Below are 15,108 nucleotides of genomic sequence, written 5' to 3'. Positions count from 1 at the left end.
GGGATGGGCGGGTCACGTGGTCTAGTCAAGAGAAACCTGGGGTTTAATGTTACTGAAATGGGAGAAACAAGAAGTGGGGAACGAAGCGAAGTGAATAAGGTAAGAGACCTTCACGCTTCCTTCCAACAAGGCGGTACGGAGGGGAGCACACTAGAGGACACAAACAAAGAGGCTTTTTTTTTAAAAGGACTATAAAAGTTAAAAAGTCAGCTGTAAAAATGACGCTGCGTTAATTCGTAGCCACTTCGAGTGAAATTCACTCCTCCGCCGCCCTTTTTACCGGATAAAAGCTATAAAATTAGCCGAAGTTAAAATGTATTGCCTATTACACAAGAAAACAGACATTAAATACGTCGTGAGTTAAAAAATGCAGCTAAGAAAGAGTCTAGCCGAGTTTTTACTCCTGCAGAGTTTCAGCCGCTGCCACCTCAGGTTTATTTGTTATCACGGGCCTCCTCTGCTGCACACAGTGCGCTGATTATTCTGGAAACGGAAGCATGCGGGGCTTTTTCTGCTCTGTGTAATTGGGATAAGTTTGGAAGTTTTGTTGTATTTTTATTCTGCTTGCTTGGGGGGAAAAAATCCACCATAAACTAAACTTTATTTCTACTACTACTCCATTTCTGTATCACTATGGGAGTTCGATTATTAAAAATATTAGTATTACTCTAAAAAGTTATTAAAGGAAAAAAAAAAGCTTGAAAACTTAAGTTTGGCATATGATTATATTTTAAAGTTATAAACTGCAACATTTTAAAGAAGATTATACATATTTCTGATAAATACAGGTGGTAATATCAATTCAACGTTAGGAAGACTGTCAAAAAGGTGAAACTCCTATAGGTAGATCAATTTAACGTACTTTTGTTATGTTGATAATACATTTAATGAAAGCCAAAAATTCAGCTTTTAGACAAATTAGAATATTTTCTAATAAAAAAAACAAAACAGCAATCCATTGGAAGCTGAGTGGAAGAACCGATGTGTTAGAAAAGCCGTGAAAGGTTTTGGCTTGAAAATAACTTTTTCTTATGTGTGAGGAAGTGCACAGATATATTTTATAAGTATAAAATGCTGAAAAAAAAACATATGTTCACTTGTAATAAGTAACAATAGTTAGCCTGATGTGAATGTGGTTAGATAGGTGGAATCTTGTCCAACTTCTACAGCAAATGAAATTAATCATGTAAACATATTGCAATAGTGATTTGTAACAGACTATGCTTCCCCCTGTCACACTAACCGTTTCAAGTGGGTAGTTGTCATAAAGTAACGTAAAGTTTTTCAACCACAGTTAATATGCTGTATGCTGTTGAAGTCATTTTAACGCTCTTTAGATCTCGATGTCTCCTGTTGATGGAATGACAATATGTGGTCATAATGTGCATCTAGAGTGTAGTTTCAGAGATACATGGTCCACTATTAATTAATAATTAACAAGCATACAATTCAGTCCAGTTCTATGCTTTGTGCTCTAAGCGACATCATGATTTATTGTTTATTTTACATTATATTTAAAATTCCTAATTTCACTTCCTGAATCATTTGAAAGGAGGTTTTTACATGTTTGTCTGAGTTAGTCCACTTATTGTTTTTGTCAGGCTCAGATTCTTTACTATTTATTTAACATTGGCTGTTCTGACTGCACTGACTGAACAAATGAAAGTTGTTTTTACATGTGTGGCCAGGCTTGTGAAGCTGTTGGTGTGTTTAAGTGTGCTGTACTGGTGCAGAGTTATCGAAGAAATCTGTCATTCAGTTCATTCATGTCCGAGTTTAAAAAAGAACAAAGTCAGTTCAGCTGTTTTTCTGTATTGGATCGGTATCGGCCCATACTAAACCTCAGATATCTGCTTTGGTATGGGAAGTGGAAAGAGTTTTTCAATCCGGTATTGTACACTAGTTTTTAGATTGTTTTCTTTCCCCTTTTTTCCTTTTTTTTAAAAGACTGCTGTGCTTCCTGGAGCTGACTGTACATCATTTGCTTCAAGGTTCAATATGTTAAAAAAAAAAAAACTGTTCTTCATACTTTGGTTATCATGTGTGATCATTTCAGTCACTGTTTTCTTTTCATCATCCTCAAATGATTTACTCCTGTGACGTCACAAGTCGTTTTTATCCAAACAGCAGTCAATCAATTCATTTTATTGATCAGCATTTTCTGAAACAACCACTGAAATCCTGAGTGTCATGGCTTGGTTTGAGCCGATGACTGACCTGGATAGTGCACAGTGAACATCAAAGTGAATCAGAGCTGTCAGTGTTTGTATTTTCTGTCTTCATTAGTGCATGTTTGTCTCTACAGGTGAATCTGCGTTCATACAAGGTTTGCATTCTGACCTGCAAGCCAATGTAAGTCGTGTTGAGTGACTGCGTGTGAAAGAGGTATTGAAGCTCCTTCTTTGGTTAGTTTTTTTTTGTTTTTTTACCCTCTTCAAACTCCGGACCCGTCTGATTGGTTGTATAGAATGTATTTTTGTGCTGATTCCTGAAGCCGGCGGTAAGTGCAACATTCCTGGAAACGATGCGTGGCAATTCCAACAGCACCGTGGGAATTCATTCCTTTTTATTTAGCTGCAGCACAAAAATGCATTCTTTTTCCAGCTTGCATGGAGGGACAAATCTTCACTTGTGAGGGCTTTTGGCTGAAGGGTGTTTTCTGTGGTGACTGTTAGCAGCTGTGTTGATTACTCCATACTTTCTACAAGAATGATTGGCATTTAGTCTTTATCCAGTGGTTTCTTCTTCTCATATTTCCTACTTATTTGCCTGTCCTGTTGTAATATTCATTTCAATTGTTAAATCCTTTACGTCAGTAGACAAATACACTAATAGGGATGAGACTTACAGCTAGGTCTGCTACCATAACAGATTTTACTGGACAACATATTTTTCCAGGAGTTATTGTGATATACGATAATATTGTTATTACATGACCATTTTAAACTGATATATTGATAATGGCATAAAGATGCAAATTTGCTCTCTCAAAGATCAATAATCATTAATTTTGTAAAGAACACTTAACACTGAAGCTGTAAAAAAATTTCAATATCCAAAATAAAACCGAACCAAAAACAATTAATAAAACGGAAACAAACACACCGAAAGCACAAATGAAACGGCTTATCAATTCTCTGTAATCAAAATTGCTTTTAAAAAAATATTAATCATCAAAGTGGAAATTATTGAGCTCAGTTCAACTTATCATGTTATTAATTAATTGCTCATTGTGACAGGCTTACTTACATGTATTTATTAATAGTCAATAAAAATGATTTCTGTTTCTGATTATTGTGATGATGATAATGATGCCAAAAAAAATATTTTAAAATTACTATGAATGGTACTGCATTCTGCAAGGGCTTCACAAACTGCATGAAAAATAATGCTTCCACATTATAAAACAAAATCTTCTTCACTACGTCAGCTACGTTCAGTAGTGGAACTCCACTGCTAAACAATATGTAATAATTTCATTCAATCCTACTTTAAAATACATAAAGTGTTTATTGATGATGTAAGGAGGAAATTAGCTTGAAACGTGACAAATTCAATCATACCGACAGCTTTTGGAGTTAGACTTCATCAGGAGTTGTCACAGTCAAAAAGGCTTAAAACTGCCTCAAGAAGAAGCAAATAACATGACGTGATAATTACAAAGACAAACGTCTCGCCAGACAGAGACTTAAAACGGAGCAGCAAAAGCAAATGAGATGGATTAGCAGTTTGCCAACAGCTGATGGCGTCATGTTGCTGTGAAATATCGTCTCTGCTGCCCTGATATTGAGCTGTTAGCAGGTCAGTTATAGTTGTGAGGTTTTCATAAAGCAGCTGTCTTCAGTCAGAGGCCTCGTCACACTCGTGGTAGGACTGACTGCTACTGGAGAGACGGAGCACCACCATCAATCACAAGTCTTTGAAGATGAGATTAGATAAGACATGTAATTTTCCTTTGAGAAAAATAGTTCTTTAATTGAATAAATGAAATCATTTCTTTTAAGGTTTTTGTCAGAGGTGCCAACAGACTTTCTCTGTGTTGAATTCTCTTTTGTCTTAGTGCACAGAGAGACAAACATGCAAAAAACAAATTCTATGCAAATGACAGAGAAGGACTGGAAAGAGGAAATCAGAGGAGGCCACACTGAAACTGACGGTGGTAAACAAACTAAAACCTAAATAAAGACGCTCATAGTAACAATAAAACCAGTAACTTTTCCCCAAAAATCTCTTAAAAATAACAACTGAACGTTGAACTGAAACAATTTTGTGTTTGTAGGAGATGTGGGCGTTTATTATAGCGTTTCTCATTTATCGTGATAAATTTCTTATCACAGTACAATTTTCATTTATCGTTGTCCCAATAAATTCCAATTAGTTATGTTTAAAAGCCCGTAAGACTGTCTGTACTGTCGGGATTGTTAGTTTTACTATTTTTCTCCACTATTTACTCAATAAAGTCGTATAAATAAATATCAATACATTTGAAAATACAATTAAATGTGCACATTTTAGTGATACAAATCACACTTTGTATCTCTACTGGACTGGTTTTCTAAAGGGGTTGCTGGGCAATACGGTTATCTAAAAAAAATAGATATTTATCTTATTGTCACTTTAATGGTTATTACAATAATATCACAAAATATTGTGATAAATCATTTAGTCGATGTTGCCTAACCATAGTTTGTGATAAAAACTTTTCAGCACAACCTCTTCATTTTTGTGTGGATGTTTCCAGGGACCATCAGCATCCTCATGTCCTATGGAGGAGGTTACCACGGACGCACTGAGCGTGTCCGCCAGTCGCCGCTTTATGACCAGGTTCCCCATGAGTCCTTACCCCTGGCCGAGTCGTACGACCTGCAGCCCCTGAAGGAGCAGAGGTCCCCACATCTGGCCAAGAGCGCCGACCCTCTCCCTCCTCCGCCTCTGCCGGACCAGCCCCCTGTCGGCCCCGAGTTCGACCCCAGCAACAGCGAGGAGGACACCGACCCAGAGCCGGACCCCGCCATTGACATCAAGCCAGTCCACCGGTTCATCCCCGACTCCTGGAAGAACTTCTTCCGAGGGAGCAACCGCAGCAGCAAGAAGGCGTGGTCCATGCCTGAGTCCTCCAGCAACAACAACAACAGCACCACCGAGGGGGTGCGTTGCTCCCCGCCGCACTCCCCGTCCCTCCCCGGGTCCTACCGGGACCCGTATGGCGGCTCCGGGAGCAGCTACAACTCCGGCAAGGAGCTTTTAAACGGACAGGACGCCCATGGGTCGGTGTCGGGCCACACGCAGCACACAGCTCTGACCTACAGCGAGCGGGTGGAGGAGTACCACCAGCGTTATGGCTACATGAAGTCGTGGGCGGGGCTGCTGAGGATCCTGGGCTGCGTGGAGCTGCTGCTGGGGGCCGCTGTGTTCGCCTGCGTCTGCGCTTACATCCACAAAGACAATGAGTGGTACAACATGTTCGGCTACTCTTCTCCTGGAGGAGGATACGGAGGAGGATACGGAGGAGGATACGGGGGAATGTACGGAGGATCGTACTACACCGGGCCCAAGACTCCGTTTGTGTTGGTGGTGGCGGGACTGGCCTGGCTGGTGACGGTGATCCTGCTGGTGCTGGGGATGACCATGTACTACCGCACCATCCTGCTGGACTCCAACTGGTGGCCCCTGACCGAGTTCGTGTTAAACCTGGCTCTGGCCATACTATACATGGCAGCAGGTAGGTTTAACCTGGTTAACATGTCTAGTTTTTTATTTTTATTTAATTCAAGGTTTTTTTGGTCTTCACAGAAGTGAATTCTGGAACCATGATTGTTTTTTAGTTTGATTTTAGTCAGTACTTTAAACAGATTTTCTTTTGATTAGTGGTGCACCAATGGCAGTTTTCTGGCCAATCTGTCAGAAAAGTTGCTACATATAGAGACAATGTTAATTAATCAGATGATAAATTAAAATAATCTACCATAAATTTCCCTGCTGATGATTAATATTTTTGAGGGGGCAGTTTTCCATCTTAATCCATAATAATTCATTTTATTCCTGGTTTCGGTTGTGTTTTTTATCAATTGTTTTCCGTTGTGTTTTATTTTAGACATTTAAAATATCTCTCAGTTAAACTGTGGTGTGTTTCCTAAATATTTCATCAAGTTATTTGAAAAAAGTGATTTGGTGGATTAAAGTGTTCAACATGATAGAATATATCTAATTAAGGGAGATTAGAGTTTAAGTCCTGACCCTAATTTGTATTTGAGTAAAAGACCTCAGCTAGATTAGTTCATCAGACTCCTCCAAAGATGAACTAGTAGTCCCAGATCTGCAGAGCTGTTTGTTGATAAACCTGTTACTTGTAGAGGAACTGCACCTTTAATTTCCCCTCAGTTTCTCTCATGGTATCACCTCCACCGTGTTTTCTTCCCCAGCCATTGTCTACGTCACAGACACCAATCGTGGAGGTCTCTGCTTCAACCCGGGCTTCAGCAACCCAGTAAATGGGGCCTTCTGCAGAGTAGAAGCCGGTCAGACCGCCGCCATCATCTTCCTCTTCGTCACCATGGTTGTGTATCTGATCGGGGCCATCGTTTGTCTCAAGCTGTGGAGGCACGAGGCCGCCCGCAGGTACCAGGAGCAGCACGGCCAGCAGGTGAGAGCTCAGCCAGATGTGTGTGTGTGGGTGGACGTGTGTGTGTGTGTGTGTGTGTGTGTGTGTGTGTTTGTTCCTGTAGCTAGGCTAGGTCCTGGGATTCCTGGAACTCACTGACTTGTTCCTGTTAGGAGTGGAAGTTCATTTCAACAACATCTGCAGAGATGTTAGGACAGATCTAATTACGGAATGTACACACACACACACACACACACACACCAGAGTAGGCGAGTGAGTAGGTGTGGTCTGTGTAACAGATAAGGAAACTAAAACATTGTCTGAAGCCTCCTGGGATTCCCGAAATCTTATGATGGATGAAAACTGTTATTTCTCTAAAAAGCAAACATGTTGGAGTTTAAACCTCAGACTGAACACACTTCTATAAAACAGGATTTATTTATTTTTTTACTTTATTTGCATTTTTATATAAAATGTAGACCAGGGGTGCCCAAACTTTTTGAGCTTTGTAAAGGTAAAGGCAAATCTTCTAAAGTTGGGATATAATTAATTTAATTTCACATAATTATCGCGGTAGAAGCCATTTGTTTGTTAAAATGTAATGAAATATATTTGTTCTATTTGATGTTTGTTGTGAATGACGTATACTCACAAACGAACGAGGTAATTAGTCTAAGTCTGTCGTTTATTGAATGTTTAGAAACTACAGCGGTTGTAACGCGCCATAGCAAAGGTAAACAGAGGTAAGATAACCACTCCTACCTTTATACTTTCTCTTATTCTATGTCGTGTAAGCACACCCGTTGCCGTAGCAACCGCCCGCGCCCTGCAAGCCGTGCAAAGATTACGTTAAAAACATAACATTCAGTCCGTTACGATATCAGGTTTCCAGGCTTGATATTTATTTCTCGATTATTAATCAGCCTCCCCTGAACACAGCGGTGTTTGATCAGCTGATTTAAACTCCTGCTCTGCTGGTCAGTCGCTCTTTGAGTCGCCTTTTATTTTTGTTAATGGAACTGAAACGCACTGAATTGCGCAACATCTTGTCGAAACAATAATTACTGAGAATATTAATTTTAACACGTTTGGTTGAATTTTTTTCATTATTATTTAATGAAGCTGCAAACGTTTAGGATCTTAGTGAATATTTTGATAAGCCTGTCAGAAGAGGAAGTTCTGCTCTCAGCGTCCTGGCGGCGTTCAGTTTGTCACCTTACTGCCGAGATCGACTCAAAACCTTCCCGCGATCGACGTATTGAGCAGCCCTGATGCAGACCATTCAAACCAGATGTTTTTAAATAGATAGTTGTAAACAATATTAATAACGTTAATAACGCCAACAACAGTATGTTGCGGCATTGCAGATAAATATATAAGTTTATACCTGCTGGTAAATGTCAGGACAATGTTGCTTTTATTTTATTGCCATTTTTATTGCTCCAAGTTAAAATTTAAAAGGGGCAATTAGTACAGCAGTGTGTTGGGGCCATTGTAGGTAGAAATAAAAAGGATTACATTTCTGCCCAAAATACAGCAGCTTTCTAGAAAAAAAACAAGGAAAATAACTGAATTTTTTAGATTAGTCAGAGAAAATTTCTATAAACAAGCAACAAAAAAGAGAAATTTCTGAGTTTCAAAAGTCTAAGTTTGCTTTTGAAACTCAGAAAATGGCCTAGAAAATTTCTGAGATTAATCTGAAAATGTAAGTTTTTTTTAACTTGTCACACTCCGAAGTGTCCTTTGTTTTTTTTTCTAGAAATTTCAGATTAATCTCAAAGCTTTTTTTCATTTTCTTTTGCTTTATTCCTACCACGGCCCTAATGAGCCGTCGGTAGTTTAGTCCCTGAAAATGTGATGGAGTTAAATATGAGGCAGTCCAGGAAGAAAACATTAGAGTCTGCATATGACCTGAGACTGTGGCAGAGATCCAACATTTAGCTGAACAGTCACCATAAATATACGGGTCAGTTGGATCAATGCATATCCTTGTGTTACAATGGCCTAGTCAAAGCTAATAGCTGTAGTATATGTACTGAAAATTATATTATGTTATATTGTGTAGCTTTAGATACTGCAGTGATTCTATGCAAAATGTTGAGTTTTGAAGTGTTAAACTTCCTTTGTTGCAAGAAAAACAACCTTTCTTCTCTGCTTGTGCATTTAGATGGTGCCTTCTGAGATGCATGTTGTGCAGTCACTTGTAAGTATGCTGTTAGAAGCCAACACCTTCATTTGTACTGTAAAAAACACACACACTCAATTGATGTGCATTTGATCGTTGTAATCCCATTTATTTTGCTGCTCTTCTCTGCTCAGGCGGTTCACGATTCTGCTCCGGCCCCCAGATTCCCAGAGCAGGTCCAAGGCTCCTCGGTTGTTCCCATCCAAGCTGCACCCAAACCATTTCCTCCAAAGGTCATTCAGGGAGCCATACCGTCAGGTCATATCCCGAAGCCGGTCATTGTGCCTGATTATCTTGCGTAAGTACTGCCATAAATACAAAAGAAAGGGGAAGTAGTGGAGTTTGCACCAGAAGTGTAAAGAGCTGGGTTCTACCACCTACAGTACGGACCAAAAGTTTGGACACACCTTTTAATTCAATGAGTTTCCTTTATTTTCATGACTATTGACATTGTAGCTTCACACTGAAGGCATCAAAACTATGAATAACACATGTGGAAATATGCACTAAACAAAAAAGTGTAAAACAACTGAAAATAGCCCTTATATTCTAGTTTCTTCAAAGTATCAACCTTTAGCTGTGATTACTGCTTTGCACACACTCTGCATTTTCTTGATGAGCTTCAAGAGGTCGTCACCTGAAATGGTTTTCACTTCATAGGTCAACCTGCCCTGTCAGGTTAATAAGTGGGATTTCTTGCCTTATAAATAGTCATGAAAATAAAGAAAACCCATTGAATTAGAAGGTGTGTCCAAACTTTTGGTCTGTACTGTACATGGGTGTTCTTTTGACGTATACCACCTACATAAGCGTATATTCACTTTGGCAGAAATGATATTAGCTGTTGGCTGCGGCACAGTGCAGCCTCCTATAATGGAAAAAGGGTTCAGGAATAAGAGGTGGGCACAAGTTTGAGGTGTTGACCAAGTTCCCTAGACCTAAGTTAAATTTACTAAAAGTGGACTGTTCTGGACAAACATTTTCAGAAGATCTGTTGCTCACATATTAATGCTGGATAGCGGTGTTGTTGAGTTTGTATGGCAGCCAAAGGGGACATAGACGGTCATAATGTTCTGCTCAATGATCTCCTGGATATTTAATGAGGAGCGCTGCAGGCCACCGTACGGTCAGCATACGTTTTAAATACAGCTGAAATGTTCAGTTAAATAGAGACCCAACACTTCTCCACACCCTGAGAATTGAATCGCTACAGTCGGGTATAGCATGAAGCTAAAACTGATGTACAACACATATTTTTCTCTGAAAAAAACAAAAAAAAAAAGAGAGATTATGAAAACAGTCATGTTTTCAATGTTCTTGATGTTGGATGATCTGCAGGAAGTACCCAGTGATCCGGTCTGATGAAGAGCGGGACCAGTACCGAGCCGTGTTCAACGACCAGTACGCAGAGTACAAGGAGCTCCACGCCGACGTTCAGGCCACGCTGAAGAAGTTTGATGAGATGGACGCCATGATGCGCAGTCTGCCTCAGAACCCCAGCACCCAAATGGTGACTGGTCTCACACACACACACACACACCTGCACACATTCCTCAGACTTTATATTCTTCACTGTTTAAAGTTTTCCAGAACAGCACAAACTACAGAACTCATAAAATATAAGTTTTTTATTATCATGTTAATTTGTGCGAGGCTGCAGAAAGAGGTTGTACTAAACAATTGCTGCATGTTGACCTTTCCACACTTCTTGTTATTACTGCAGGTTGTTCCTTTATTTGTTGCTTTCCTGGCCCACATATATTGCAGGTCTCTCTTATGGTTATTGTTTTTTCTATTTTTATGAAAAAGGACAGTTCTCACAACATGGCTTCTTAAGCTGTGGCGTGACTTTAAGTAGGCCGTTCACACTGGAAAACCCTCCAATTCTGCTGAAGAGCAGGAGTTAAAATGACTTTTTACCAATAATAAGTTAAATGATCATGTGACATCTACATGTTCATTCATTTTTGTCTCGTGTAGAAGTTCTGAAGAACTGTTATTGATGGATAATTGATACGTGTTCCATCAAATAAATGAATATTTCCAAGAAATAAAAACTAAATTCTGATGTGCTTCAAGCAAATTATAATTATTTTTGTCTATTTTTCTAGATTTATTTTTCTTTGTTTATACATTTTAGCTCATTTATTTTCTTTGTCCTTTTAAAATATAATAATAAGACCCCAATTTTTGACTTTGAGCCAGTTGTAACAATAATGAATAATACAAAATATGTAATATTTAATAGGGAGATTATTTTGTCACAATTGTTTTACTTACTTATTCTCTATTTCAGGATAATTTTTTTAAGTATTCATCACTAAGTAAACACCCTTAGAAAATAATTACCAATTAAATAAATCTTGAAATAATTAAAAACTGTTTTTGTATATAAATAGATTTTGTTTTTATTTCTTGGGGACATATTTATTCAATTGAGTATTTTATTAATTAATCAACAGAATTTTATGTATTTATTTATCTAATTTTGAATGAAACTGCTTTCCATATAATGAAGTAGGGAGTCATTAAAAAGAAAAAAAGGAAAAGCAAAAAGTCTTTCAGGAGACAAAATACGTTTTCACAACACTGAAGCAGTAAATAATGTTAAATGTGGTTCTCTACTGTAATCCAAAGAGCGGCTTCATTCTGACTGCTTCGTGTTTATGTTAGTAACAGGGAGCAGACGAGACTCTCTGCTTGTTCAGAAAAATTCCTTCCATTGTCTACGCTGTCAAAATGCGCCTCATTACTCCGTCCCGTCACTTCCTCTGTTTCTACTTCCTCTTCCTGTTCCCCCCTCCACCCCACCCTCCACCCTCAGATTCCTTATCGGCTCCATTCAGGCCGCTGGTTGAATACTGTCTCACTGCGTCTGATTTCCATACACAGTTTCACTCCGTCACCATCTCACCTGAGCTAAATACTTCCTCTGTGTTTGCAGGAGGTGGAGCGCATCCACAGGATTCTGCAGGAGTATCAGAAGAAGAAAAATGTGAGCTCAGTGTCTTTCTTCCTTTGTGGCGTTTGGATGGTTATCACAACTTTACCTGCAGTGAAGCAAGTGGAAACTCCCATTTTGTAGATCCATTGCACATAGATTAATGTTGTTCATATTTGATTTACAGCTGACTCTAAGTAACTCCAAGTCTCTGTGATGTTTGACCGTAAAATGATCTCACTTTAGAAGAAATCTTACATTTTTAACGGCTTTAACTTTTCCGCTCCTTCAAAAAAGTGAACAAAATAAACTTGTAAGAAGTCTTCAGATTCCCACACACAGAATATGTACCGGTAGTTTGCTTAAAGTGAGGGAGCTACGATGGAAGTTTTTATTTTTTTAATCTTTTGAAAATTTCAAGTTTGATAGTCAACTCACTTGTTTTAAACTTTACTTGCTGAAACCTGAGATCATTAAAGCCACTGAGCTATATCGCATCGACTGAAGCACAAAAGCATATTGTGATTAAAGTTTTTCCCAACATCACGTCCAGGTGCTACTAGCGTATTAGTAACAGAACAATATGGATTGCTGCCTGCATTTTAACTGTTAGGTTGAAGATGTATCAGATTCGCATCCTCACACAGAACAAGGTTTCATGTTCTGTAAGAAGAAACCAGGAGGAAAGTGGAGCTTAATCTCCCTGTGATTCATGTTTCTGTTGCAGGACCCGACTTTCCTGGAAAAGAAGGAGCGTTGCGAGTATCTGAAGAGCAAACTGTCGCACATCAAACAGAGGATACAGGAATACGACAAAGTCATGGAGTGGAACGACGGATTCAGCTAAAGCTAGAGCTGCTGTCTGCGGCAGAGCGACTCCAGTGGTGGACATGGGACTAAAGAGGCAAACGAAGCCGATTAAAACGGAAAAAAGGCGCTAACAGCTACTGAGGCTTTTTTTTAAAAAATCTGTTGTCTGTCAGAAGCGTTTTCAAAGCTTGCAAGTGGGAAATGAAAGGGGCAAACATGCTTCATCATTTCTGAAGATGATCAGATTGGTTTTCATGTGATCGGCGATCTCCTCAAAGCAGCTGGTCGCCGCGGCTACATGTAACGGTAAACAAAATCGCTGCATCAGCACTTCTCAGAGCTTTTCTTCACTACAGTCAACTTATTGAGTTATTCAGATACATTTCACTGCAGTGTAGCGCACAGACACCAAATAACATTACACACCACGCATGTGTGTGTGTTTAAATTAGATTTAACGATATCGTGTCTGGTAGCACTCCAAAGTGCTTTCTTACAGATTAGGAGAGATTGGGACTTGATTTTCCCTTTTTAAATTTTTATTTTTAATGATTTAAATGAGCAAAGTTCAATATGAGAAAATATAGAAGCTTCCAATTACTTTTTTTTCTGACTTCCCATAATAAACATGATTTATTTGTGCTGGGAAGACAAGTGACGCAACACTGCTGCAAATCAGGGTTTTGCTAATTGTTTTCAAACAAAGTTAAAATGATCATAGAGTTGGTTCTGGAAACTTTATTTTTATACTCACATTTACTGTGGTTACCATTATAACTAAACGGCCGTCTTCAATTTGTCCCTGCAGCATAATATAGTGCTGATGCAGATACACTTTCTGTAAATTTCATTCATTTTTTCACTTTTTTTTAATTTTATTTTGACCAATTTATATCTTCTTAAAACAAAAATATTAGGTAAAAATAAATAAATCTCTTGCCAGCCATTTTTATTGCTTACATTTTAACATGATGATAAGTACCAGTGAGAAGATACCTTTACATTAAGCCTGACTAAATACTGCAAGCTTTTGTATTTTTGCTCTGAATACACTACAATATTTTTTAGACCAACAAAGTAGAAAACATTCAACCCAAAATGTTTGTGAACCGTACGTCGTTGTTTTACGAAGACAAACGTCTCCATTTCAGACCGCCGAGAGTTTCTTTTTCACCATGTTTCATTTAAATATTGCAGGTTTGATTTATTACCTAAACAGGTAAAAACTAGAATTCACTATAAAATGTTTTTATTACAAACATAATAAAATAATAACCAATGAGTACTTTTATCTTGGTGATTTTGTTCCCCGGTGCAAAAAGTTTGGACAGTAGAGAAAGTAGATCCTCGTCTTAGGGTTTCTAAAATGGCCACCAATGTTTCCAAATTCACAATAAACTTCATTGTAGTAAGTTTATTGCAGGACGGACTACCTTCCTGTAGTCCATGCTGAAGTTCAATTCTAATGGTAATAAACAAAAAAAATAAGGAATATTAAAAGTAATCTATAACAATTATTGAAAAGTTGCTCTCCATACATAGAAACCATTTAATTGAAATGTGTTGTGTTTTGTTTTTTAATTTGCAGCTGTGAAGTCTGACTTGTTTTGAGGCAAAGCCTTTCTCAGGGTATAATAATCTGAAATAGTGCTGATAGGAAGAATTGCTTTGTTTCAAAGTCCGCCCAAGCACCATGTGTGTGTCCTTGGGTGTGAACAAATGTGAGGAAAAACCACAAACTCTTTGTTTAAAAGTGGTCTGAATATGCAATTATATAATACACATACTGTATATTTACCCAATTAACACTGTAGGACTGATTGTAAATGTAGCCAAACCGTAGAACTTCAGGAAACGCACTATCAGGTGAAAATGTTTGTGCTCAATCACTGGGAGATCTTTAAAAACAACATTTGCTTTATTCCTGTCAGTTTACCTCCTCTTCATTTCTGTGGCAGTTTGTGTTGTCTGTTTAAAAATGTGCTGCTTTAAATGACTGTGGCACAAAACTTTTAACTTCTGGGAGGACTGTTTTTACTGCTACACTGTTCCTTTTCTTAATGCAGCTCTGTCTTTTAATGTGAAATATATATATGTATCTTGAACATTTGATGTCTAATGCCGTTCTACCATTTCAGAGAATAAAAATAATAAAAGTTTTGTTCTTTTCCACTTAAAAATATCTTGCTTATCTATATTTCTGTTCTTTTTAACATTTTAAGCATCTATAGTTTTAAAAAAAATAAAAATGTTTAAATGAAAATGTAACTGTGATGATAATGTGCGGTTCTCTAATTAAAGTAACTACGTGGTGCCTTTAGATGCATCCTGTTGTTTTTTTTAATTTTTATTTTTATATAAATTTAATGAACAAATTAATGAAAAACTATTTAATTTCTATTTAAAGGACCATTCAAAATGTTAAATCGGTGCAGCTTTAACGTGTTTAACCCTCGTGCGGTCTTGGCACGACACTCAAAAGACTTGCAGCAAATCTTGCGGTGGGACAGCTGGGAAGCAGGGGGTTGTCCCATCAGACCGTCAGTTCCCGGAACCACATGCACACGAAAA

General features: G+C 38.2%; 1 protein-coding gene across 4 annotated transcripts; it reads left to right on the top strand.

The window, feature by feature from the left end:
• marveld2 (MARVEL domain containing 2) lies at positions 1-14,857 on the top strand. 4 transcript variants are annotated; one of them, XM_023338474.1, is made up of 9 exons: positions 1-99; positions 2,306-2,352; positions 4,742-5,722; positions 6,423-6,643; positions 8,769-8,804; positions 8,921-9,084; positions 10,125-10,296; positions 11,731-11,781; positions 12,455-14,857. In XM_023338474.1, the coding sequence occupies exons 3-9, from the start codon at positions 4,759-4,761 to the stop codon at positions 12,572-12,574; spliced, it is 1,728 nt and encodes a 575-aa protein (XP_023194242.1). In that variant the 5' UTR covers positions 1-99; positions 2,306-2,352; positions 4,742-4,758; the 3' UTR covers positions 12,575-14,857. The 4 variants fall into 4 exon arrangements, with proteins under 4 accessions (XP_023194242.1, XP_023194241.1, XP_023194240.1 ...); XM_023338473.1 differs by having other exon boundaries at positions 2,306-2,385; XM_023338472.1 differs by having other exon boundaries at positions 2,306-2,405.
• The last annotated feature ends 251 nt before the right edge of the window (positions 14,858-15,108 follow it).

The sequence above is a fragment of the Xiphophorus maculatus genome, chromosome 8 (genome assembly GCF_002775205.1).
Source record: "Xiphophorus maculatus strain JP 163 A chromosome 8, X_maculatus-5.0-male, whole genome shotgun sequence".
NCBI lineage: Eukaryota > Metazoa > Chordata > Actinopteri > Cyprinodontiformes > Poeciliidae > Xiphophorus > Xiphophorus maculatus.
This window is presented reverse-complemented; position numbering and strand designations above follow the sequence as displayed.